Below are 27,096 nucleotides of genomic sequence, written 5' to 3'. Positions count from 1 at the left end.
GAATCCTAGTGTGGGGCTGTGAGTGTAGAAAGCGTTTATAAAGGACATACAAACAAACATTCATTTTTATAAATAGATAAAAAATAATACTAAAAACCACCAACCTGTCCGTTACTCTGCACCTCGATCTTGTACCCCGGCGGCAGGAAGGTGTTGAAGCCGACGATCAGCTCCGGGTGGCCCTTGAACAGGTTCGACACGCGCGTGATGACGCCCGGCGTGTCGATGCTAGAACGTCGCTCGCTGTTAGACACAACTAACGTGGAATGCCTCGTGTGCGGGGACAGATCGTGTGAAGATTAAGGGCTATCGGTAACAGACATCGATCTGAGATCGACCTAAGTGTTGCTACCTCAAGACTAATTCGGAACGCCTAGTGTGCGGAGGCAGATCTTATGCTTTTTGTCGGTCATTATTTAAAAACATCGATCTAAAGACGACCCCAGTGTCGGTACCTCAAGACTAATTTGGAATGCCTTATGTGCGGAGACAGATCGTATGATGATTAAGGGATTTTTAATGGTCATTGGTCAAAAACATCGATCTGGGGCCGACCCCAGTGTAAGTACCTCAAGACTAATTCAGAATGCCTCGTGTGCGGAGGCAGATCTTAGGTTATTTGTCGGGTTTTATTAAAAAAAAAAAGCGATCTGAGATCAACCTGAGTGTGTCTACTGCGAGACTAATTTGGAATGTCTCGTGTGCGGAGACAGATCGTGTGATAATTAATAGCTACCGGTAATAGATATCGATCTGAGGCCAATCCCGGTGTTAGTACCTCAAGACGAATTCGGAATGCCTCGTGTGCGGAGACAGATCTTGGGCGTCTAACGACCCCCGTGTGTGGTGTGTCGATGCTAGGACATCGGTCACTGTTACACACGCGGCGGGTGAGGCGGATGTAGCGTAGAAACTAATTTGGAATGCCTCATGCGCGGAGACAGATCTTGGGTTTTTTGTCGGACATTAGTCAAAAACATCGATCTGAGGACGACCTCAATACTAAACTAAGCTGAACTCAGCTGGAACGCCTCATATTCCATATTAGACAAATTGATCTAGGTGATTAGATTGTGCTAAGACTACGCATATGTCGCGCGGTGACACATGGACAATTTTGGTATGCAAAAAACACCCCTAATTTTAGAATTAGGGGTATTAGTAATAGACACTGTAATACAATTTTCAGATTATGTAGATTGAATCAGATTTGGTTTATGAATAGATAGATACGTAGGATTGCTAGATCGTATTGTGATGAGGGGCTTAGAAACGAGCAACAATAAATATTACCTAATTTTAGGTAAATCAATATTTCGTAATTTCATACTTGTGACAAAAACAGTTCTTTAAAAAAACACATGACTAATTCATATTTTGATTATAAATGAGTGACCATAAATATTTGCCACACATTAATTTATATAAATTAGTTTATATAATATTTTGCGCAACTTTTTTTTTAAACAAAAAAGGAATGTTTTTTTTAAATTTCGTAATGATTTACATGATTGAAAATGAATTAATTATAACATAAGACCATTAGACACGTTTGTATGGCACAACGGTCACCAGTCTGGGTTCGATTCTCGGCCAGGTACATGATAAAGTTACATTTCAGTGTATTTACATATCTTAGCCTCGCATAATTCTACAGAAATTTGCTATTTTTTTAATGATAAAATTAAGTATATAACGCATCAACCGGAATCGAACCCAGGACCAGACACGACCACTACACCACATACACTACAACAAACAAACAAACAAAACTTCACTCACGTCTGACTCTTGAACTCCTTCATGATATCCAGAAAGTCGTTGTAGACTTGTGGTTGCGTGTTGAACTTGTACTTGACTTGGTCCAGGTAGGAGAGAGCATCCTCCACCTTGAGGCGCTGGAACTGGGCCTGTGGGGGTGCCGGGGGCAGCGGGCCGGGGGACTGCCGCCCCAGCGCCGGGGGTAGCGTCATCGGGCCTGGCTGGTTCACCACCTGGGGAAACGCTTGTGTCATGATAGTGTCATGATTTTTTGAATTATTTCTGCTTTATAACAGCAGTGCTAAATGCATCTGCCGTTCTGGTTTGAAGTGTGGTTCGAAAGACATACCTATTTGATGCGTTTAAATAGAAATAGGTGTGGCGGTGGTGCCGCCGGAGTCGAATCACAAAGGGTTACTACCTGATGTATAACACCACCAGCACCGTAGTTAGTTACCTTGAGCCTTGGAGGCACTTGTGGCGGCTGCTTCGGCGCGACGTACTGCACCGTGTTGGTCTTCATGTAGTTGATGACAGCGGGTGCTCCCGCTCGGGGAGGCCCGCGGGCGAAGCCCCCGCCGCCCACTGACAGCATTGCTGTCGCTCCTAGTTCAGGATAATGTTGGTTAGTATCATGTGACTATATAGATACTAAAAGTAATATTATATTAAAATTGAAGAGATGGGTTTTTGTTTGGATGCAATAGAAGTGATAGCCAAGTGAGGATTAATAGACTTTACAAAAAACAAGTGACGTACATAACTTTGAAAATATTGGTGTGTGCCTGGCATTCGAACTTCGGACTCCTCGAATGAGAGGCAGAGTTTCACCCTCTAGGCGCTAGGCTATCATTGCTTCTAATTGATAGAATATCTAGTTTATTATCCATTATTTCAATGATGGATTTATCAACTTTAAACTAGAGATTCTGAGAGAACCTAAGTAGCTAAGATCTTCAGGTCTTAAACTTTAAAACAATTTAAAATCACTAATTAGACACTGGAGTATGCGCCCTTATATATTCGAGATTGTTGAAATTGTTTTTGGGATTTTTTACGTAGAGAGTGAGCCAGCTGGAAGTAGGAGTCTGTTCCCGAGGAAAGTATGGGAACTATGTCCTTCCATAAGCTGTTGGTACTTGCTTGGTGGAAGGGCATGTTAGTAATGTGTAACACTCACCTAAAAGTTGTGGTTGGGCCGATTGGGCCAGTGTATGCATATTACTTGCACCAGCTTGCTGTATCTGTAACAAAATTAATTATATTAATCTTCAGTTTTTTCAATCAGTCTTTTTTTTTTCCTACTCTCCATAGTTTATTATCTAGTAATGAAATTAAACAATAAATAAACGCTTTCTACACTCACAGCCCCACACTAGGATTCCCTGTGTCGTGGGTGCCATGAACACACACATAGACAAATACACAAACACCCAGACCCAGAAACAGAAATCTAAATTCATCATTTAGATATCTGTCTGGCCGGGGATCGAACCCGGGACCCTTCGCGCGTCAGACCGGCATGGGGACCGCTCCGCCACGCGGGTCGTCAATCATAGTATTATGATTAAATAATGTTTAAATGCAAATTGTATTGGAAAAAATCTTATTGGTGGCCACCCTAGAATCCCACTGCTTGTACGGGTCTGTTCCCACAACTGCAAAAACCACCATATGACCGACGACATACTTAACATGCGCCTTAAAGCATGGACGCGCGTATATATTACTTAGCCACTATCGGTTACCTATCCTACTGCAGACCGTATCCTACGTTGCTTAATTTTATATTTTGAAGGTGGTAGAACTCTTTGTGGTTCGACTCCGGCGGCACCACCGCCACACCTATTTCTACCTAATAACAGCAGTGTTAGGCGCTGCCGTGTTTCGGTTTGAAGGGTATGGTAATGGAGACAGACTTCTCCCAGGCGTTCCAGCTTAGTCCTCAGGGGTAGCGGCGCATTTGTGGCCGACCTCAGGTAGGAATATCTAAACCTATCTGGGGTTGATTACAGATGTCCATGGGCTGCAGTTGCCACTTACCGTCAGGTGGACTGCATGCTCTTCTGCTACTCTTATATTATAATAATAATAATAATTTTGGTTAACATCTATACTAAAACCATGGAATAATGCGTGCTTTAGTGGCATGACGTAATAACACTATTAATTATTATATTTTTACACCACATCAGAATTATATATGGAAGGAAATATCAGCGTTATTGAAAATATTAATATAAAAAATAAAATAATTAATACATAAGAAATAATGTATTGGTATTTTCGGCACGCCGTCCCCGAGAGACAGGGCGGCGCTTCCAATACCATATTGATCTGTCCCCCTGTACGCAGCTGTGGGGTCTATGGGAGACCCACAACGGGATAAGGGGACCATACATTTGTACAACCAAAATTGTAATTTACATTTTTAATTTTAAGTAATTGACAATTTACTTAACACATTTTTGAAAAATCAAAGTTTCTTGCCAACTTTTTTTTTATTGTTAACCTAACGATTAAGCAGACGTGCTACCTGATGGAACGTAGTCAAGGTCGCCTATGGACATTCGCAACACCAGAGGAGTCGCCAATGCATCGCCGGCTTTGAAGGAGAGTTCTTTTTGCACTTTTTTTGAAGAGCCCCACGGCAGGGTTTTTGAAACTCGGACCCCAGGATTAAGTGGCCTGTTCCAACCACTAGACTATCATTGTTTGTAACATTGTTTACTGTCTCAATTTTATTTATTTAATTTAGTTGAAGGTGGTAGAACCCTTTGTGGTTCGACTCCGGCGGCACCACCGCCCACACCATTTCTACCTAATAACAGCAGTGTTAGGCGCTGCTGTGTTCCGGTTTGAAGGGTGTGGTAAGAGAGACAGACTTTTCCGAGGCGTTCCAGCATAGTCCTCAGGGAAAGCGGCGCATCTATGGCCGACCTCAGGTAGGAATATCTAATCCTATCTGGGGTTGATTACAGATGTCCATGGGCGGCAGTATAAAAAAAAATAGAATTATCTTTTAATCTTGTTTTGTGAAAACAGTGCCACGCCCCTAATCCACATCACGTCAAAATACTACAGAATACTAATAATATAATTATATTCAAGGTTGTGTACAGAAAGTATTTTTTGTACCAGCGTGCAGATATTTTTAGCGTGTCTGAATCACGCTTGGCACGTCCAGATAGATTTCTCCAGTGCTTGTATACATCAAAGGAATGGACTTCAGAATTAAATGTGGTACAACCTTCTGTGGTTCGACTCCGGCGGCAACACCGCCACACCTATTTCTGCCTAATATCAGCAGTGTTTCTGTGTTGTGGTTAGAAGGGTGTGTTTTTTTTTTTATATAATATAAGAGTAGCAGACGAGCATGCAGTCCACCTGATGGTGAGTGGCTACTGCCGCCCATGGACATCTGTAATCAACTCCAGATAGGATTAGATATTCCTACTTGAGGTCGGCCACAGATGCGCCGCTACCCCTGAGGACTAAGCTGGAATGCCTCGGAAAAGTCTGTCTCCCTTACCACACCCTTCAAACCGGAACACAGCAGCGCCTAACACTGCAGTTATGAGGTAGAAATAGGTGTGGCGGTGGTGCCGCCGGAGTCGAACCACAAAGGGTTCTACCACCTTCTCGTTCTATCACCTTACCTTTTATATGTATTATAAAGAATTATACGGGGAATTTGATTGTGGTAGATCCCTCCGTGGTTCGCTTTTACAGCACCACCGGCCACACCCTGCTCCTGCCTTACAGCAGCAGTTTCCGGGAGTGGGAAGAATGGGAGCTCACTCAGCTAACGATCCAGCGAGGAAAGGTGGTAGGAGTGTAAGCTCTTGTCCCTGTGATTCCGGGACCAGAACTGGACTGTGGATCCTTTTGCTTTTCGTCAGAGGAGACTAAAAGGGGGCTTCCGGGAGGCAAAAGTGAGAGTTCGAACCGACCAGCCAACGACCTCACGAAGGACAACATTAAAGGTATCGAAGGAGCTCAAGATTCTCCCGAGCGGAGCCCGTCAGGGACCTCGTGCTGTGAAGACTCAAGAAACGTTCTATTGGAGTCCTCTACGTACCTCCGAGGCCTATGGGGGCAATAAAAATACCACACAACCCGGTATCCCAAACCACGGTGGTATATTTCAAAAATCACCCCTTTCTATCCCAAAAAAGACCAATAGACACGTATACTGTACACTTGTCTTCATCAAACTTATTTTCAAAACCACTTTACAAAATATACTCTACAATATACTCCTAGAGTATAAACAAGTACATCGTTGTTTACTCGCAAGCCACGCGATAACGTGTGATAACCCGCTGTTTGCAACGGCTAGTTTTATCTCACATGATAATTAATTGCATAGGTGCTTATATGAGTATGTTTTGACTTTTGACTTGTTATTATGTATGTATTGTCATATAGAGCACATATAGCTAGTTCTTACATCGACTTACTGGAGGTCTGGGGTTCGAATCCCAGGTATAATGCGCGCCAAACTGCTAGTCCTCTCTGAAGTTGTTGCGTGCAGGTGTAGTCATACAATTAGCTATGGCGACGCGATTCGTTTCTATATTAAGAGCGGACTAGCAGTTTAACGCGGACTATACACACATTTGATTTATCGAAAGATAAATTTATTTTCACTTGTTTTAAGGGTGAAGAAAAACAGTCACGATGGGAACTACACTTTCGAATTTTCAAAAAAATCTCAAGGGTGTGTGAAGTACTATTTATGCAAATGACCAGCATGGTAGACTTTTTTAATATAGAAGTAGCAGACGAGCATGTAGTCCACCTGATGGTAAGTGGCTACTTAAGGTCGGCCACAGATGCGCCGCTACCCCTGAGATGTAAGCTGGAATGTTTCGGAAAAATATGTTTCCCTTACCACACCCTTTAAACCATAACACAGCAGCGCTTTACGCCGTTGTTATTAGGCAGAAATAGGTGTTACCTAATCTATGGGCTTAATGCTTCTCACTATGAAAAACATGTGCCCAGCATTGGGATAGTAATATTTGATAGATAAAATTAAGGGTTTAGATCCTCAGTTTGTAGGTATTGAAGATAACTGACGTGCAAAGTGAAGCACATTTGGGCGCGGTACACAATAGGATGGGTGACCAAGAGTGGTTTAATTTCACGGGCGATTTAATGTTTTGGAGGGCACTTAAAACTTAGTGTCATTGGATAGCGTCAGTAAACCTTGTATTGTTCAACTTTTTTTCTCATAAAACTTGAATACACTTATAAATAAAACTGATAAATGATTATTACAATTACATCATCACGACGTAATATTACGGCGTATAAACATTAGAAGAACCACTAGAAATATTATTTACCGGTACAATAATATGATGAGTCACGTTTGTTTGCCATCACAACAACGAAACTTGGATTCGAACCAACTATCGATCCTTTTCGCGTATCGCAGACATATCGCGTACCTACAATATTAAATTTGAAGGTGGTAGAACCCTTTGTGGTTCGACTCCGGCGGCACCACCGCCACACCTATTTCTACCTAATAAAAGCAGTGTTAGGCGCTCCTGTGTTCCGGTTTGAAGGGTGTGGTAAGGGAGACATACTTTTCCGAGGCGTTCCAGCTTAGTCCTCAGGGGTAACGGCGCATCTGTGGCCGACCTCAGGTAGAAATATCTAATCCTATCTGGGGTTGATTACAGATGTCCATGGGCGGCACTAGCCACTTACCATCAGGTGGACTGCATGCTCGTCTGCTACTCCTATATTATAAAAAAAATAGTATAATAATTTGTAGTGGTTACTCTTGAGACGGCCCGGTTTATATCAACAGACAATAAACGTGTCAGACACGCGTCGTATCAAAGATAAATATATTTTTCTATTCAATATATTGACAGGTACGCCTCGTGACTGCACAGCTGTTACTGTATAAGTACTCTAATACTCAGTACAAAAGAAAATACTTTTTGTCTGTCATGACATCCTTCTATGTAAAATGTTAATAAATCTTAAACCGGCTTTTCAATGATGAAATGATAATTTATTAGCTTCCAGTCAGCCTGATGTTAAGTGACCACTTCATACTGTGACATTATTTAAAAGTAAATTGCATATAAGCATGGAGTCCGCCTGTTAAGTGGTTACTGCCGCCTATGGACATTGCTCAACCATAGACATTATATGGTTACTGCCACCAATGGATATCAATAATCAACCTTAGACATTATAGGGTGCCACGCGAAGTCGGACACAGATAATAACAATAAACGCTTTCTACACTCACAGCCCCAAACTAGGACTCGCTGTATCATGGGTGACACATACATAGAAAAATACACAAACACCCAGACCCAGAAACAGACACCTAAATTAATCATTTAAATATCTGTCTGACCGAGGATCGAACCCGGGACCCACTGCGCGTCAGACCGGTATGGTGACCGCTCCGCCACGCGGGTCGTACTACTCTTAAGGATTAAGTTGGAACGTCAAAGTATCCCTTATCACAACATTCCCTTATCGCTTGTATCACACGTCACACGTGAACGTGTAAGACGTGGAAACTGCTTTCTCCTGAGGTATTCCCGGAGCGCAATGACATGGGGCTCTTCAAAAAAGGTGCAAAAAGAGCTCTCATACAAAACCAGCGATGCATTAGCGACTCCTCTGGTGTTGCAAATGTCCACAGGCGGCGTTGACTACTTTTCATCAGGTAGCACGTCAGCCTTATCGTTAGGTTAAAAAATAAACAATGAACAATAAAAAAAATAGTTGTCGTGGTGGTGCCTTCGAAGGTTTCTACCATGCAGTCCAATCAAGTTGACCATGAGCGAATTAGCAATTTCAGTTAAAAAACGAAGGTACTCCTAAAACAGACAACTATTAGTCGCCGATCTGCACTGGAATCAAACCCAAAAGCCTTTGTCTAGTATTTTACTACGCCCTAGAGTAGTGGTGGTAAAAATCCTAATACGAAAAACCGACTGTCTGCGGAAGGCTCACGGAATCTGAAACCTGATCAGGAAACCTAACCAGTAAAGCGAACGTACGCGGCCAGCTTAAAATAGACAACTGTCAGTTACAGATCTGCTGCGGAATCAAACCCTTTAGATGGAATATTCCCTATTGCACACTTACAATTTAACGATATAATATCCATTATTGTTTGATTTGCCTGTTAGCCGACCATGCGATAATGTGAAAGGCAAATTGTTCAATTGGTGAGAGTAATCTTGCAATGACAATGCGAAGGGCTGTTACGTATTACCGTCAACGGATATTTGTATCAAGATGGATTTATTATTTGCCACAGATGGGGTGACCAGAAGACTTCTAATGCTAAACTTTAGCCGGCTGAATTATTAAAAATTCGTATTATGATTATCTGTATATGTTTTGGTCATAGAAACCTTCGTGGTTCAACCACGGCGACAACATCGGAATATCTGCCTAATAACAACAGTGTTAAATGTAGCTGTTATTATGTTCGAAAGGAGAGCCTTTTGCATGAAGATTCGAGCCTTAGGGAGGGTAGAAAGTGTAGTAACGTATCTGTGGCTGACGTCAGATAGGAGGCCAATCCCATCTGGGGTTGAGCAGAGACGTCAATGGCCACTTAACATCTAGAGCCGCGTTTCCCAACCTATGGTCCACGGACCCCTGGGGGTCGGGCGAGTATATGTATGGGGGTCCGCGGTGTCATCTTTGGACCATACATAAATCGCTCATTAAATGCAAAAGGGCCGCTTTACTGCTTTTTCAACTGTTTATTTTATTAAGGGGGTCCGTGAAAACTGTGCTTGATTTCCTAAGGGTCCGTGGACTGAAAAAGGCTGGGAAACGCTGATCTAGAGGACTACATGAATGTTTGCTAATTCAAACTTAGTCTTGGGTGGTAGCAAGTAGCAACGCATCTGTAACCAACCTCAGGTAGACTACTGACTTCCTTTTTTATAATGTAGGAGTAGCCGATGAGCATGCAGTCCGCCTGATGGTAAGTGGCTACTGCCGCCCATGGACATTAATGGATAAGGCAGTAGCCACTTACCCCAGATAGGATTAGATATTCCTGCCAGAGTTTGGCCACAGATTCACCACTTCTCCTGGGGCTAAGCTGGAACACCTCGGAAAAGTATGTCACCCTTAAACCCTTCAAACCAGAACACAGCAGCGCTTACCACAACTGTCAATAGGCAGAAATAGGTGTGTAGGTGCCGCCGCCGGAGTCGAACCACTAAGGATTATTTACCACCTTCAACCCCTTGAATACCCTTCAAACAACACAACTACACTGCTGTTACAAGGCAGAAATAGATGTAACGGTGGTATCTTCAACACTACGCAAATACGGCAAATTGAATTGTGACCCTAGTGTCTCCAGAGTCGCCCCACGCAGTGTCCCACCATCATCGGTAGTATCGGTAGCCACTATCGGTGTTTTCAACACCATTGCAATCCAGCAAATTAAAGTGTAATGCTAGTGTCTCCAGAGTCGCCCCACGCAGTGTCCCACCATCATTGGTGGTATCGGTAGCCACTAACCTGTGCCGGCGACTGCTGCATGGGCGCGGGCTCGTCGGGCCCGAGCCGCGGGACGCCGGTGCGTTTCATCATGACCCCGGCTCAATTGTTGGCCATCACACGAACACCTGGAATTGATGAACGAATTACATTAAATAATTATATCCAGGCAAAAATAAATAAAATTGAAGTGTCTATTTATAATGTCAAAATAACAGCTTTTTATTAAATGCATAAGAAAAAATATATGGTACTTATAAAAAAAAAAGCCAAAGGTATGTGAAGCTACCCATACGCACTTGGCCCGAGCAGTGGACTATGACCTAATCCTTCTCATTCTGAGAGGAGACCCGTGCCCAACAGTGGGAGATCAGAGAAAATCAGAGAAAAATCAGATACTAGGATTTTTATCTGTCTGTTTGTTTGTTCCGTATAATCTCCCAAACGACTGGACCAATTTAATCGGAGCTTTCACTGGCAGTTACGAGATGTAATAAGGAGTAAAATAGGCTTACTTTTATTTTTGAAAATAATAAGGGTTCCGCGCAAGAACGTGTTTTTAAACGCAGGTGAAAATGCGGGACATGGCTAAGGGCGGATGTTAATAATACCGATCTGGAAGATATTGCGTTTTAGAAGGGTTTTTTGTTTTGGAGATTTTTTTACAATCTCACACTTGGATTCCCTGTATCGTGGTAGCTATGGGGACACACACAGAGACAAACACACAAGCACCCAGATCCAAAATCAAACCTAAACTCATCATTTAGATATCTGTCTATCTATAATTATTTTTTACACTAGTTATTTCTCGTGGAATACCCATTTTTATCAAACATACAGAATGTGTAATATATTATTATGCTGCGTAATCACGCATATAATAAATTCGCTCATAATAAAAAAAAACATGAAATTATCTACATTTAAATGTAATGGTATTTTCGGCACGCCGTCCCCGAGAGACAGGGCGGCGCTTCCAATACCACCTTGATCTGTCCCCCTGTACGCAGCTGTGGGGTCTATGGGAGACCCACAACGGGATTAGGGGACCATTCATATTCATAACTGGTTTAGAATGAAAAACATTTCAAAACGGCTTGTTAATGTATGCAACCCTTCCTTTTGATGTGTAAGTTAACGCTTAAGATGTTCCAAGGACTTCATTTTAGAGTAAGTTTCAACTCTACTTATACCATACAGACACTAACACAAAACCAGAGAACCCTTTGCGAGACAGACCAGTATGAGCCCCCATGATGACCCCATGTTACAAGTCTTTCTTTCAATACATATACAATACAATTATTGACATTTCTATAATACCTAAAATATAAAATGCCTCTAATAATCAAATGTGATCACATATAAACCAAAAATATACGATCTATGACAATAAAAATAGTATTAGAACCAATAAAATTGCAAGACTCGACAGAGTGCGTGTCAGACCTACCACAACAAAGTCTTCCTTAGCCGGGATGAACTCATTCATTTTATCGGGAAAGAGAACTTTATTGGTAAGTTTGTTTATATAATACACAAGTGGCAAACTGTTGTCCAGTGGCTACTGTCGCCTATGGACTTCTGGAATCCTGTATAGTTCGCGCCAAACTGCTAGTCAGCTCTGAAGTTGTTGCGAGCAGGTGTAGTCATACAATTTGCTATGGCGACGCGATTCATTTCTACATTCAGAGCGGACTAGCAGTTTTACGCGGACTATACCTGATATCAGCAACAGATGCGCCGCTATCACTGAGGACTAAGCTGGAATGCCTCAAAAAAGCAACTAAGACGCAAAACTTCCCTATAAGATAAAAACATACTCTTGAAAAATATTACCCTACTCGGTCGGGTGAAAAGAGTCCGAGGTTCGAATCCCTGGCACCTCTGATTTTGCGAAGTTATGTGCGTATTCAAAATTAATTCAACAGTGCAGAAAAACATCGTGGGGAAACCTAAATACCTTAGAGATCTTTAAAAAAACTCGAAGGTATGTGAAGTCCACCAATACGCACTTGGCCAGCGCGGTGGACTTAGCCTAATCCTCATTCTGAGAGGACACTCGTGCAGCAGTGGGACCAGTGGCGGATTTAAAACAAATAAGGTGTAGGCTGTGCACATTTTGCCGCCCCTGCTTCTACAATTGTCATGTTTTAGTTCCCGTTTTTTTTTGCTCGTCACGCCCGCTCGTGCTTGTCATGTGAGTTCATGACACGTTTAAGGCAGGAACGATTGGGTCCCCAAATTTGCCGCCCCAAAAATATAAAACATGCCGCCCTAGGCCGAAGCCTACTCAGCCTGCTGATAAATCCGCCACTGAGTGGGACAGTAATGGATTGACGACATACACAAAAGACACCAGTGTAGTGAGGCCCCGAGCGCTCAGCGATCCAAAGTACGTTATTGATTTTCCCCGACCTATCCCATTGCGCGCAACCGGCGATGATGTAACGTTTACGTTACAATGTCTTTTGTAATGACGAATAAGGAAAACGATAAATATAGCTTCACGCGCAGTTCTGGGTTCTATTCCCGGCCAAGCAGATAAAGAAATGATGAATTTAGGTTTTGTTATTTGAGTTAATATAGGTCTAAAATGCAGTTTTGGGTTCGATTCCCCGGCAAGCATATCTTAATAAGATGCAGTATTTTTTGTGCTATGGGTGTTTCTATGATCTATGTGTGTTTATATCACCCACGATATAGAGAAAGCTGTTCAGACATGTGTTTCAATTTAGAAAGCGATATTTTTCTTTTGAACAAACTTCCCAAAGGAAGCATGGACGTTACAAGTGAGAGATCGTTTTAAGAAGTCCGTAAAATAATTAACATAATGCCATTTTAATACCCTTTTCGGCGAATGAAATCGTGAGGAAACCTATACACATAACAGTTCTTTAAAAAAGTTCTCTAAGGTATGCGAAGTCTAAAAATCCGCACGTGACCAGAGCGGTGAATTGCGGCGTATATCCCTCTCATCCTGAGAGACCTATGCCCAGCAATGGCACAGTAATGGGTTAACTACAACAATACCCTACTTTATCTAATTAAATTTTAATGACCCCCGCCCCCACGTCCCTCCCCTCTTAACCGTAAAGTTTTCGACCGCCCCGTAATTACGATATACATATTTGTTTTTACTTTCGTAAACCCACACGTATACTTACTGAAGATAAGATATAGACCGCATCACCTATCCAAGTTATGAAATGTGACGTTTCATACGTGACATATTATCAAAATAACATCAACATATTAAACGATATCGGAGTGTAGGTAATTAGAAAATAATTTCGTCTTTCTAATCTTGAGTTTATATTTATATTTTTTATTAGATGAAGTAGTAAACGAATTTGCCGTCCACTTGATAGTGAGTGGTCACTGTCGTATGGACATTTGTAACCAACTCCATATAGAGCAGCTTCTGCTTGAAGCCGATCATAGATGCGTTAAGATTTTGAAGGTGGTAGAACCCTTTGTAGTTAAGACTCCGGCGGCACCACCGCCACACCTATTTCTGCCTAATAACAGCAGTGTTAAGCGCTGCTGTGTTCCGGTTTGAAGGGTGTGGTAAGGGAGACAGACTTTTCAGAGGCGTTCCAGCTTAGTCCTCAGGGGTAACGGCGCATCTGTGGCCGACCTCCGGTACGTATATCTAATCCTATCTGGAGTCGATTACAAATGTCCATGGGCGGCAGTAGCCACTTACCATCAAGTGGACTGCATGCTCGTCTGCTACTCCATATTATAAAAATAAAAAAAAAATAAGATAGTCACATCATATGTGAGAACGCCGGCATCCCATCCTTCCGCCTAAAAGCAGAACTACTTCGCGCTAGAAATAGGTATGGTGGCGGTACCTCCCCGGTCGGACCATACTGGTTCAGGGGAGGTACCTTCCAAACCATACTGGTTGTACCGGGGAGGTACCTTATAATGGCAATGTGGTCCATAGATTAGTAAAGATTACTCACTCCTAACAAGAAAATGTACCCAGTTTTAAGAATTGAAATAGTTACGTAAAAAAGTTTTGCCACGTCTCCGTGCTAAAATGTCCCTAAAATATTTGAAATAATTATTAATTTATTACGTAAATTACGCAGTATTAGTTATTTATTTGTAAATTTGCTCTAAAAATGTGTTTATTTGTCAAGAATTCAAAAAAAGAACTTAAAAATAAGCCGTTCGTGGCTTCATTCAATTTCAAGGCGGCGAAGTATCTTTACTAATCTATGATGTAATTATGATCTAATGTGGTTATTCCCAAAATAATTCAGTCCTTATTTCAAGTTGATGTTCAAGATACCAAATTATGGAATTACGTTCATAATTGAGTTTAACTTCGTTAACTACAGAACCGATTTTAACTGCCATTCTCTAATTTCACAGTAAAATGCTGCATCATGATTAGTGGATGTAGGCAGTTTATTATAAATGGAACACTTGTGTTTAAATTTCAACCACTAATCAAATCAACTCCAATGAAATGTTTTTATTCAAAATAGATTCTTTACAGAGTACATTTTGAATGTCATTACATCTACCACCACTTCCCGAGGTGTTACGTTATGGAGAAGAAGCGGAAGAAACTCCATAAACAAAGAAACACCGAAAAAATCAAAGATTTGTATTTTTTGAGGTTTCGTATCGAAACAATAAAAACTGTTTCACTGTCGACGGGATAGTAAGTTTATCAAAGAATTTAAAGGCGAAAAGGTCTTCCTATATAACAACATATATAGTCACTGATATAAGTCAACAGTCCAAAAGAAATTCAGCGAAATTCAAGTTTCCGTGCGTCACTAAGTTTTTAATTTATATATAAAAGAAAATCTAAGTGACGCACGGAAATCAATACGGTTCTCCTGTCCCTGAAACTACGTTCCTACCTCGCCCCTAACAGGCTACGGATGTACTTAAGGGCACGATTATGTAAAGGGAAAGTACTTGGGCCTCATAGCCCCTAGATCCCCCAGTATTCGTATTGTTAAGTAAAATAAAAACAAAAACACAAGGACATTTCGAACATCAAGGAAAACCTGAACAATGACAACGGCGCAACGTAATAAAAGTAGCATGACAAGACAATAAAAGTTAATTATTTGGACCAAAATAATGTTTTCGACAACAAAAAGCCGAGTTCAAGGCGTTGGTAGCGAAATTAGTCAAGTGAAACGAAAAAAATATTATTCTGAATGATAAAACACTTGTATTTTTTAAAATTTGCAGACAATTTAGTCCGCGTAAAACTGCTAGCAAATTGTATAATAACACCTGCAACTACAACTTCAGAGCTGACTAGCAGTTTGGCGCGGACTATATCAGTATTTTTAAAAGGTGATAGGGACAATATGGTTCGAGCGGCGATACCGCCGCTACATCAATTTAGCGTGAAACTGTCCTGTATTGCGATGTTAGTGTGGATACCGGCTGACTTGATGGATGAGGCGACTATCCTATTCCTCGATAGTGGCAAAGTGTCTATGATTGGGTATAGATAGAAACTGTTCTATAAGGAGATGGTCACAGATATCTATGGATGACCACTTACCATTTAATTAACCGCAAGCGCATTTGCTACTCCAATCTTATAAAAAAGTAGAAAAGTAATTTTCAACATAAAGAATAAGTATTCTTATCCATTAATATTCATACTATTAAAATGTCAGAAAAAATAGGGCATAAGTACCACTTAGCAACTACTTAAAATAAGTGACAACAAACCAAGTATGTACTTTGCTAAAAGACTAAAAAAGAAGAAGTAAAATGTAAGCTCTTCCACGCATTTACATTGGTGTAACAATTTGAACAAAATTTTTTGTTTTATAATATAAGAGTAGCAGACGAGCATACAGTCCACCTGATGGTAAGTGGCTACTGCCGCCCATGGACATCTGTAATCAACCCCAAATAGGATTACATATTCCTAACTGAGGTCGGCCACAGATGCACCGCTACCCCTGAGGACTAAGCTGGAACGCCTCGGAAAAGTCTGTCTCCCTTACCACACCCTTCAAACCGGAACACAGCAGCGCCTAACACTGCTGTTATTAGGTAGAAATAGGTGTGGCGGTGGTGCCGCCGGAGTCGAACCACACTTCAGTTGTGAGTTCTGAAAGGTTAAACTCTGCTACCCCAACTACCCCAATCTTTAAACCAGAACCTAGTACTGTTGTTACAAGGCATAACCATATATTGTGCTAAAGTTTATCTAAATTCAATTAACCTTGCAAAGGTGGTATAAGGTACATTTGTGGTACAAACACCGTGTTTAGTTCTCACTGAGTGACTATATAGGTAGTATGGTACTTTTCAGGTGCCTCTAACTGTAGCCCGTAATGTAATCCAAGATTTATCAATTGATTTTTGAGAACTTTTAGTTTTTTTATCAGTGAGAAATTTTCAGTTTTTAGCGTGGTCTTAAATAATTTACATTTTTCCTATAACATTGAAATATTAAATGAACATGCTGCTGATTACTGCCATATGGACATCAGTAACCCACTCCATATAGGACAGGTCCTACTTGAAGCCGATCTCAGGTGTGTTACCACTCTTGAGGACTAAGATAGTCACTTCATATGCAACTTCTGCAGTATTTATTTATTTATTTATTAAATGGATTACCCACATAAGAAACAGTGTTTACATGAATACATTTAAAATAAGCTCAAAGGATACATTCCAACTGTTACTTACTATTACGAGTAATCACATCATGCATTATTAGGTACGTGTTACACATTTTAAAATATCACATTAAGTACATAAATTAAATTTCTTAAGGTAAAAATAATTAATAAGTCAAGTACATTGGAATTAAGTTAGATTGAATGAATGAATTGAATTAAATGTTAATAAATTTTAATAATGTCAATAATTATTTATAAATTTGAGTTTGAAATTGTCAACGTAAATAAGAAGTATGTAACGTCATCCTTACTAATATTATAAATCCGAAAGTAACTCTGTCTGTCTGTCTGGTTGTCTCTTCTTCACACCCAAACCACTGAACCGATTTTAATGAAATTTTGTACAAAGATAGTCTGAGACCTAAGAAAGGACATAGGATAGTTTTTATCCCGGAAATCCCACGGGAACTAGGGATGGCGATCTAAGATCGATTAATCGGAGAATCGAACTTTTGGACCCAAAACATCGATTATTTTAATCGATATTAGTAAGGATTGAATCGTAAACTATGCATTTGATCAAGTGATCATCTTTAGCAAACTTGAGGGTACGAATTTTCAGTTTTATGTATGTTAGTATGTTATATTATTTTCTTTTAAACGCGGGCGAAGCCACTGGCAGAAACTAGTGTTAAGATAAGTGCAATAAAACTACTTAGAAAAGAGCATATTTAGTCAAATATACACAATATTATACAATTGTTGCATGAAGCATTAAAGAAACTCTTTGTGATCGTAAAAGTGAAAGTTAATAGTCTTTGATACATAATTATAGGTAATTTTAAGCATCATTTCTTGTATACAACCACTGTGATAAGAAATAGAGTTGTAGTAGCAATTTAATTTCTCAAGGTATGTGACAAAAGCGTTGTCTTGAAGAACAAAGGAATGAAGGATTATTTTGAATAAGAATTTTCGAAATTGACAATTGTTTTTTTTGTATTTACGAAACACGACCATATGGAAGTCCTTGTACTGTATTTTCTATTTAGCGATAGAAAGGTTATGAAAAAGATAGGGCTCTGCTATCAAGTGACGCAATCGGTTTCGTACCACTGCCGATCACTACAACCGCAAAGTACACGGCAAACAGCAAAAACTTACATAAAACATGCTTATTGTACATTCGCCGGGATGACGTCACCAAGCGGACCGATGCGTAGGCAGGCCGCGCTAAATAAAGTATGAAAACGTGCGACGTGACCGACGCATCGCCGTGCACCGCTCTAAAGGAAGCTTACAAACAATTACGCAACTAATATCGAAATCTAACAAGGTGCGTATAGTAAGTACCAACTCGAAAACTAGCAGCCGCCTTAAAATTCCACCCGGACCACTCGCCGTCGGCGAACGCGCACAGGTTCCAACAAAACCGGTCCCAGCCGAGCCGATGACACAAACTCGCACTTATTTATAGCGGAAAACGTACACAAATCGATAACAACCCGGCTATGTGCAATTACAACGGCGCAACTGCGCTCCGCGGCACCAACTTTCCACTCTGCCACCGACGCCAATAAAGCCACAGGCGCAAAACAATCTACATGACATAATATCATATCCCGCCTTTTTTACCGCTGCGTTCAGAAACCCGCAGTTCGACCGTGTGCTAACTTCTTTTTTAACTTCATAAGAAAATGTTATTATTATTTCCAAAATGAATCATAGCGAATGGATGTCGCATCTGATATTTAGCATAATCGCCCCTCAGAATAGTGAGGTAGAGTCCGGTTTGCGGTGTACCGGGGGAAACGGGGACGGTCGGCGGCATTCGTCACCGACGTAGAAAATGGCGATTAAATACCAACAATTACATCGCGCGAATCGAAGTAAACGTTCCACAATAATCTAGTCAATTTTAGTCGGGCACGAGACTACGAGATTCAACTGATGTAAGAGCCTGTCTACTTATCTAGCTAATTCAGATAACGATTGCCATGGACGGTTTTTATGAGAAAAAAATCAAATAAGGATACATACCGACCGATTCACCGCTCGACGAGGTTGTAATCTTCAATATTTAGTGGATAACGACTCGTACAACTAAAAAAACTGTTATGAGACAAGAATTGGTGATAATAACGCGTCACGACACGCTCCGAGCGAGCACATTCGTGCGCCTCCAAATAGCGCAACGGCGCAACTTTTTCGAGCGCGGCGTCAACACGGTCAGGTGGGCGAGGTTGCGACACTGCCATAATGGCGTCCCTGTCTCGCACCGCTATCTCTTTCTAACCGAGTGTAGTCTCTCTCGCACGCGCGTGAACGCGGGGCCGGGGCGAGGGGGACGCGAGCGAAGCCCTCCGCGCACGAACGTCGCGCACCGAGCTGCGCGGCAGACTGACTGCTTGCAGCTAGCGCCACTCCGGCCACCGGGGGCTGCGGCCGAACGATCATCGAGCCCGGAGTCCCGAGCGAAGCGGCAACGCCGCGCGAATAGCACACGGCGAAACGGACGTGATATGAAATGCCACGACCGACGAATCTTTACGAAGGTGGTGGACCAAAACAAATCTCCTTTCTCTAAAATTATACAACAGATTCGAATAGTCGCGTTTCAAAGCACAACTGGGTATTTCGTGGCCACTTCACGCCGTATGTTTATATTTTGTGATACGAGCGTTGGTAAATAATATGATGGTGACCTAATTTTATCAACGATCGGTATAAATGAATGACATGAGACCGCGGTACGTTCACTCGCTTCCATTTTTAAAGTTGGCGTTAGTTTTTTTTAACATTTTGCGGTGTGAAATGACACTGGATAATAAACTGTTATTGTAAAGAATCGGTGTCAAGAGTGGCAGGGCGTTGCGAGCAAACGCGTTAATTATTTGGAGGACACGTTGCCTTGACGACAGAGCAGAAAGTTGTTTGTAAGGAGAATATTAAGATCATCGTAGCAGCGAATAATAAAAGAGCGGCACGTAATATTCCCAACAAAGGAACTCTGTTTTTATAACGTATTTTAACTTGTATTACATTTCAAATCGATTTGTTATGACTTTTGTGTACAGTAATTGATTATTTATTGGACTTCCGCATAACACGTAGATTTAAAGAAATATTTTTCGAATAGTTACTCGGCAATAACATAAATTTAATACATTCCTACAACCATAGATAAGTATAGATATCTCACCGCCTTGTAATTGAAGGAAGCCATTAAATGGTTTAAACGGCTGACAAATGTGTCAGCCGTTTAATGGCTGTCATGGTGTAATTTACGCGGAACAATGCCGACATGTGCAGCTAAGACGTGCAAAAACACGAATCGAAGAAAAAGTGCAGAGAAATATCGTTTCATTCGTAAATGATCTAAAAACTACATTTTTTTAATATTTTTCAAACACGAAAATAAATGACAGTGACAATTTCAATTGCCAAAACTGGTTACATTTTCTTGTTAGGAGTGAGTGATCTTTACTATAAATGCTTACAACTTAATAAATATATGATTTATTAATTTCAGTTACTTATTGATTTTATTTAGCCACGTAAGACACTTCCAGAAGTCTATAAACCAGTTTAAACCACGTTAAGTATAAAGCCACTTTAGAAGCTTTAATTTTCAATTTGCAGTACCCAATGTAGTAATTACGGATAGTAAAGAATTATCCAGATTTTTCTAAGTAGCCCATTCAGTATGGAGGACAAAAGCAAATTGTTGAAAAAGTCACAGTAAATATAATTTTCCTTGGAAGTAAGATAAAATCTCAATTTAAAATTAACTTTCAAAGGGCACACTACTGGACAAAAATCGAATCTGCAGTATACTGCCTTCTTGCACAAGTAATATAAAATACCACTTTTCTATATAGAGTTCGTAAGAAAATTCTTTAGAATAGAAATACCGATCAGTAACTATTTCGTATTGTGCGAAATTACCAGGGTTATAACCTCGAAATTTACCAATCAATTCAGATTACAAAATGTATCTCTTTAACTGCAGATTATGCTTAAGTAATCTTATATTCGGATCGGAATGCATTCAAATAAAATTATGAAGTAAACTGCCATTTAATATTTGGCAAGTTGTTTTTCAATCTGTCACCCTATTCTCATGCTTTATTGATTCACATTTTCAGACTACTAGAAAATACAACAACTTTTCTATCATACGGATTACTCCCATTGAAATAAAATGACAGCAACAAAGGAGCTGCAGTCCAAATTATGAATTGTGGCCAAGCTATCCATCTACATTTCACAGATTCCAAATAAAACAGGAGTCCTGACCTGATAATCAATAGACCCTGCTCCAAAGGACCCAGTACCCTTTTGACAAATATGACTGTTTTGATATTTGTTTACGTATTTGCCCATACAATTTCCAATCAGCGCCCCTAGCGGATTGTATGAGATAGTGTCAGTAACGTAACATTAAATGTCTAAATTGACAAAATGGCGCTTTATGTTTTTTCTCTCATATTTGCGAACATGTGAGACAGACAAAAAGACTTGAGCACTTACTTATTGTTACGTTTACTCAGTCTTCTGAAGCAAACGGAACAGAATAATGGATTCAGTAAACGTAACGTAAAGTTGTGGAATGTTTTGAAAACTTATGGTAAGGGTACTGTTTGAACGCTCTCAATGGTACTTAACTAATTTTCATACATTTACGAAATTTTTTAACGTCTAAATTCAATCCAATGCCAAATCTATATGCGAATTAAAAATATTTAATAATCTGCCGGTCAAATTCTGGAAGAGCTGAATTTCACACTAACTCGTTATGGGTTTGTGAGAGTTGACATTATTTATTACAACTAATTGATTATTAATGGCAGACATAACTATTTAATTGTTATACAAATGTTGTGGATGTGTGGATGAGGTGTGTTGTGGATGAGGGGAACTAAACAAGAAAGACGAACACAAGATGTTTTATTAGAAAACCTATTTTAAACATAACCAATTTAATAATGTGGTAGACAATTAAGCTCTAAAGCTTAAAATTAAACAAATAGTAAAAAATTTTAAAAAAAAACTGTTATTTTTCATTTGAATTTCGAAAAAGAATATTAATTATAGGATTTACAAAAACTCAAGAGATTTTAAATTGTTTTTATTGCAAAATTATTAGGCTCGAATATAATAGATGTAGAGAATATAAAAAGCTTCGATTCCGATGCTATATTTATTTTCAATACGGTTATAATAATTATTAAAATATATATCATCAACTAATGTTGCGAGATGAAATATTTTTTTCATTGATGACTCCAATCTAGAAAAAGCAACTGTTTCAGTTATTAGTATTGAACAAAAAATGAAAATAAATGAACTACATAATAAATACTGACTATTGTTTTAATTACTACCTAATAAAAACAAAAAATAGCTAAAAACAAAAGCAACTAATTACATACTATGACTACTCTAAATTTCTAAATTGAATTACAAATTCAAATCTCATTTATTCAAAAATGGTTTCATATTGAACTCTTTCAGAACGTCCACAACTTATTACCGTTCCCATCAGTATTTCGCTATAGATAAAGTAAAACCGCAATGTACAAGTAATACCGAATAACATAGATTAGTAAAGATTACTCACTCCACTCAACATGAAAATGTTCCCAGTTTTGAGAATTAAAATGCGAAAAAAAGTTTTGCCACGTCTCCGTGCTAAAATGTCCCTAAAATATTTGAAATAATTATTTATTTATTACGTAAATTACGCAGTATTCGTTTTTATTCGTAAATTTTCTCTAAAAATGTTTTAATTTGTCAAGAATTAAAAAAAAAGAACTTACTAAAATAAGCCGTTTGTCGCTTCATTCAATTTCAAGGCGGTGAAGTATCTTTACTAATCTATGCCGAATAACGTTATTATAAATATTTACACATTACGAAACTAGCATTGGAATATAATATAGATTTCGTCTATGTAGTTATGTAACTAGTAAATGAAGTTAATGTTATACTCAGCATACATCATAAAAATATAGGTATACTAGCTGACCCGGCAAACGTTGTGTTGCCACATAAATAAAAATATGTTAAAGGTGAACAACCCTTATCACTTAGGGGCATGAAAAATAGATAGTAGCAGATTCTCAGACCTACTGAATATGCATATAAAATTTGGTGAAAATCGGTAAAGCCGTTTCGTAGGAGTACAGTAACTAACATTGTGACAAGAGAATTTTATATATAAGATATAAAACGATAAGTATTTATATATGAACAGAAATAGATGCATATTCAGTATCATTTTAACTTTTGTTTTTTGAAGTTTTCTCTTTATATCAATAAAAATATTTTTTTTTTTTATAATCTGATTTAGACCCTTAGAACATTGGCATTACAGCTAGCCTTCGTCAAATATTTTTTGTTTCACGTTTTTAGCATTCAAAATTGATTCATACAGAACTTTTTAAACCTCAACAAACTACCAACGCTCCGGAAGGTGTTTCGAAATGGAGAAGAAGCTGCGAAAGAAATTCCATACGAGTGCAAATTTGCAAATTTTAAAAAGGAAATATTATACAATTTTACATAGTGGCACATATAATTAATTATTTTTGGTGAACCTGGAATTGTTACACAATGCGAATTTATTATTTAAATAGTCATTTACATTATAATAATCCTTTTTTATATTAAATTTTATAATTTATAATACATTTAAACTTTTTCTCTGGTCTGAAGATAGCCGAAAAAAATGGCATTGCCGAATACCGAACTGAATCAGGTAAACAACCATTTTTATGAAGTCATTTGTATAAAGTCGCTCAAGAGCATAAGATTACATTTTTATCTCATTTATCATTTCATGACCTTATTGCACTTTTAAATACATTGTAGCGTGCAGATTTTAAAATAACTATGTTTTATAAAGCGGGCGATGCATTGGCGACTTCTCTGGTGTTGCAAATGTCCATAGAAAACGGTGAAGGGAGACGGGAATATCACAGACGGCATAATCTTTATTACATCATGCAGCTATCACATACATATAAACGTGCTACAAATTTTAATACAGTGGCATGAAACCCTGTAAGGGTGTAGCAATTTAAATTAATAATAATTAAACATACTAAGCTAATGTAACAATAATTAAAAAAAAATTCAATTAGGATCCGTTAATTTTACATTTTACTGTGACTGCTTTCCACCGTCTGCCCTATTGTTAGGTTAAAAAAAAACTATGTCCGTTTCTCAGATATCTTTGAATGCAAGTCTATTAGGTTTTTTTTTATCAGTGTCGCTGCTTGGGAAAATATTTCGACTATTCCATTCATTCATATCATTTCATTATGTTATAAAATCAATCACAACTGCGCTTATTACAATATTCACGAAAAATATATAATTTTGACAGACAGCAGAATGCCGGTTGACTTGGATGAATCTTGGTCCTCTGGGGTGGTAACTGGTAACTCATCTGAGATCGGCTTTAAGTAGAACTTGTTCTATATCTAATTAGCCACAGATATCCATGGGTGGCAGTGACCAGTTACCTTCAGATGGACTGGAAACGTTTGTTACTTCAATCTTAAAAAATCAGAAATGGGCTAGCCCAAAAGTTTGAATAAAAATAAATGTGTTACGTATGTCATGTGAGTAGGTTAACTTACTGAAAATAAATCGATACCGATTACATAACCCTGAAATAATCACCATTATACCCATTTTGAATTATGTAGATACAAAATTTACATAAAACCTTTCCTTATCAACTGAATCATTAAACGAAAACACAATAAAATCGAACAATTAAACTATTTCTATAGTTAAATGCTACTCGAACTTTTAGTTTATATAATTTCCTTTAATTAAATTCCGGATTGCCTATTGATAGTGTTCTGACGTAATAAATTTACTACCCGATATTTCAAAAAGCCCGTTACAAAACGTGTGCATATAAAAACGTGTTATACATAGTTTAAAAACTAAAAACCACGCTAAAATTCCATAAGGAAAATCGTCCTGATTCCTGACGATCCTAATGAGGAGAATGGGATAAAATTATTAAAATCGTGTATTGTCATCGATTCTTGATAATTGTTCAAAATTTTAAATTGATCGGACCGTTCAAAGTAGGTAAAAATAGGGTTCAAAGATTCCGTTATATACATCCATACATACAACCCAAGCTAATAAAAGCGTGGTAAAAATATGCTAAACTTCTGAAAAGTTATAAATACTTGAAGTGACGTGTGAAATAGATATTATAAAGGCTTGAGATACAATAATATTTTTAACACACAACCTATAAGTTGGAATAATTATCAATTAACCAAAAATCTTTTCAAAGTGAAAAACAATCGCGAACGCTTAACACTGCTGTTTTTAGACAGAAATACGTGTGGCTATAGTACCTTTAGAATCGAACCACAAAAGGTTAACCTTCGGTAGGCACGACACCAATCTACGATAGATTTCAGACAACACACAATTTCACGAGGTAGAAACTTGCTATTATGAACGAGTACTGCAGCCTATTAAAAATGCAAAGAGCAATCAATGCTAACTAGGTCCACTGAACCAGTTGTGTGGTTAATACAGTACAGAGTTCAAGTGGTAACTGCATAATTTATTGGTAGTCAAGACAAGCTGCTACTACAGCACAGTTACTGCATATTGAGGCATTTGGCTGAGCTAATTTATTGAAAAAAAAAAAAAATAGTTTTCCTTCTGATCAAAAGTTATATTAACATGGATCTCACATTTTTTACGGTAGAAGAAGTAAGTTGTGAGACTTGTATTTTTTAAGTTATGTTTTTGAAGCCATACTTTTTAACCCACAGCGGAGGGTAATGCTTTTTGAGCGTGTACATACATATGTGTCATTCTTAAACAAACTCCAGCCCAAATGCCTTGCAGGATTTAAACAAAATATGTACCCGTGTAAATTGTGCGAGTAACATACGCTATAAGTAGGGTCTTTGTTTGTATAGATAGATTTTGAGGCGATAAAAAGTTTGCCGGGTCAGCTAGTAACAGATATTTAACGAATTTTTATTTTTATAATATAGGAGTAGTAGACGATCATGCAGTTCACCTGATGGTAAGTGGCTACTGCCGCCCATGAGCATCTGTAACCAACCTCAGATAGGATTAAATATTCACAAAGGTTTCTACCACCTTCAAAAAAATTTGCAATAAAACGCAGATTCTTTCGTATTATAAACTTTCGGCAAGGATATAAGATAATTTTGTTTAAATTTAAAACAAAAGTTATCTTAGTAAAGTTTATTATAACAATGATAGTTGTTGCTATCAGATACAACATGCTATGCAACTCTATGCAGTTCAAGTGATAACAATATAATGTTGCAAGAGGATTCGTAGATAACACTTAACATTGCGAATTATAAGTTTTCTTATCAAACACTTCAGTTTTAATTTATGTTAAATGATGATTTGAGAGAAGTATTATATAAGGGAGATAATTTGTGTTATATTATTTGGAGAAAACTATTATATACAGGAGATAATTGCCGCAATGCAGCAAACGTGAAGATTATGTGTGAAAAACACTATAAACATACTTAAACAATGTTTAATTTTATTTTACTACACATTTATACCCCCAAGGGTATAAATGTATAGGGGTGGCAAATGAACATGCAGTCCACCCGTCGATAAGGGGTACCTTCGTCAGATATCCATAATCAATCCGCGGTAGGATTTCTATCCGAAGTCCAATATACGTTGCTACACCTGAAGACTAATTAGGAGAAGACGCTTCGTATAAGTATATCTCCGTTACCACACCCTCAAAATCAGAATACAAAAATGGCATCTGATATTTATATTTTGTAAATTAACTTTAATTTATCATTGGCATAGTAAGTTATAGCATCTATTTATAGTACGTTTATCGAATAAACATGAAATACTTATAAAAATAGACGAAATAAAAATAAACGTGGCATCTACAGAGTTGATTAATCGCCGTTACGTAGAGACCGCTGTTCCAATTGCAAAACAAACGCTCACGTGTTCATTATACTTAAAGTTATCCTTCGTGAATATGCAATGTTTACAACTGGCCAGCGAAAAATGACGTAAACGATCTTTGTGTTCATGCCCCCCCACATGCAAACAAAATCCTTCACAAGCGGTCCTATGATACACCTACCACAATATACTATATACCACACAG

The 27,096-nt window shown here is 38.7% G+C and overlaps 1 protein-coding gene across 7 annotated transcripts in view; it reads right to left on the bottom strand.

Moving 5' to 3' along the window:
* Sin3A (SIN3 transcription regulator family member A) overlaps window positions 1-27,096 on the bottom strand; it is a 56,985-nt gene that overhangs the window by 27,864 nt on the left and 2,025 nt on the right. For 3 of the 7 annotated variants that reach the window (XM_073081650.1, XM_073081654.1, XM_073081652.1), the window contains exons 2-6: window positions 10,300-10,406; window positions 2,942-3,005; window positions 2,219-2,367; window positions 1,783-1,994; window positions 105-243 (exon numbers count right to left, since the gene is read on the bottom strand). In XM_073081650.1, the coding sequence (XP_072937751.1) occupies window positions 105-243; window positions 1,783-1,994; window positions 2,219-2,367; window positions 2,942-3,005; window positions 10,300-10,371 (636 nt within the window). In that variant the 5' untranslated portion in view covers window positions 10,372-10,406. Of the gene's footprint in view, window positions 1-104; window positions 244-1,782; window positions 1,995-2,218; window positions 2,368-2,941; window positions 3,006-10,299; window positions 10,407-18,270; window positions 18,472-18,953; window positions 19,308-27,096 lie in introns of those variants that run through there. The other 4 variants (XM_073081657.1, XM_073081658.1, XM_073081651.1 and 1 more) reach the window with 3 other exon arrangements.

Source organism: Epargyreus clarus, unplaced genomic scaffold (assembly GCF_041222505.1).
Source record: "Epargyreus clarus isolate Ecla_fem2 unplaced genomic scaffold, WU_Ecla_fem_2.2 ptg000016l, whole genome shotgun sequence".
NCBI classification, from domain to species: domain Eukaryota; kingdom Metazoa; phylum Arthropoda; class Insecta; order Lepidoptera; family Hesperiidae; genus Epargyreus; species Epargyreus clarus.
Note: the sequence above shows the minus strand (reverse complement) of the source record. Positions and strands in the feature narration are given on the sequence as shown.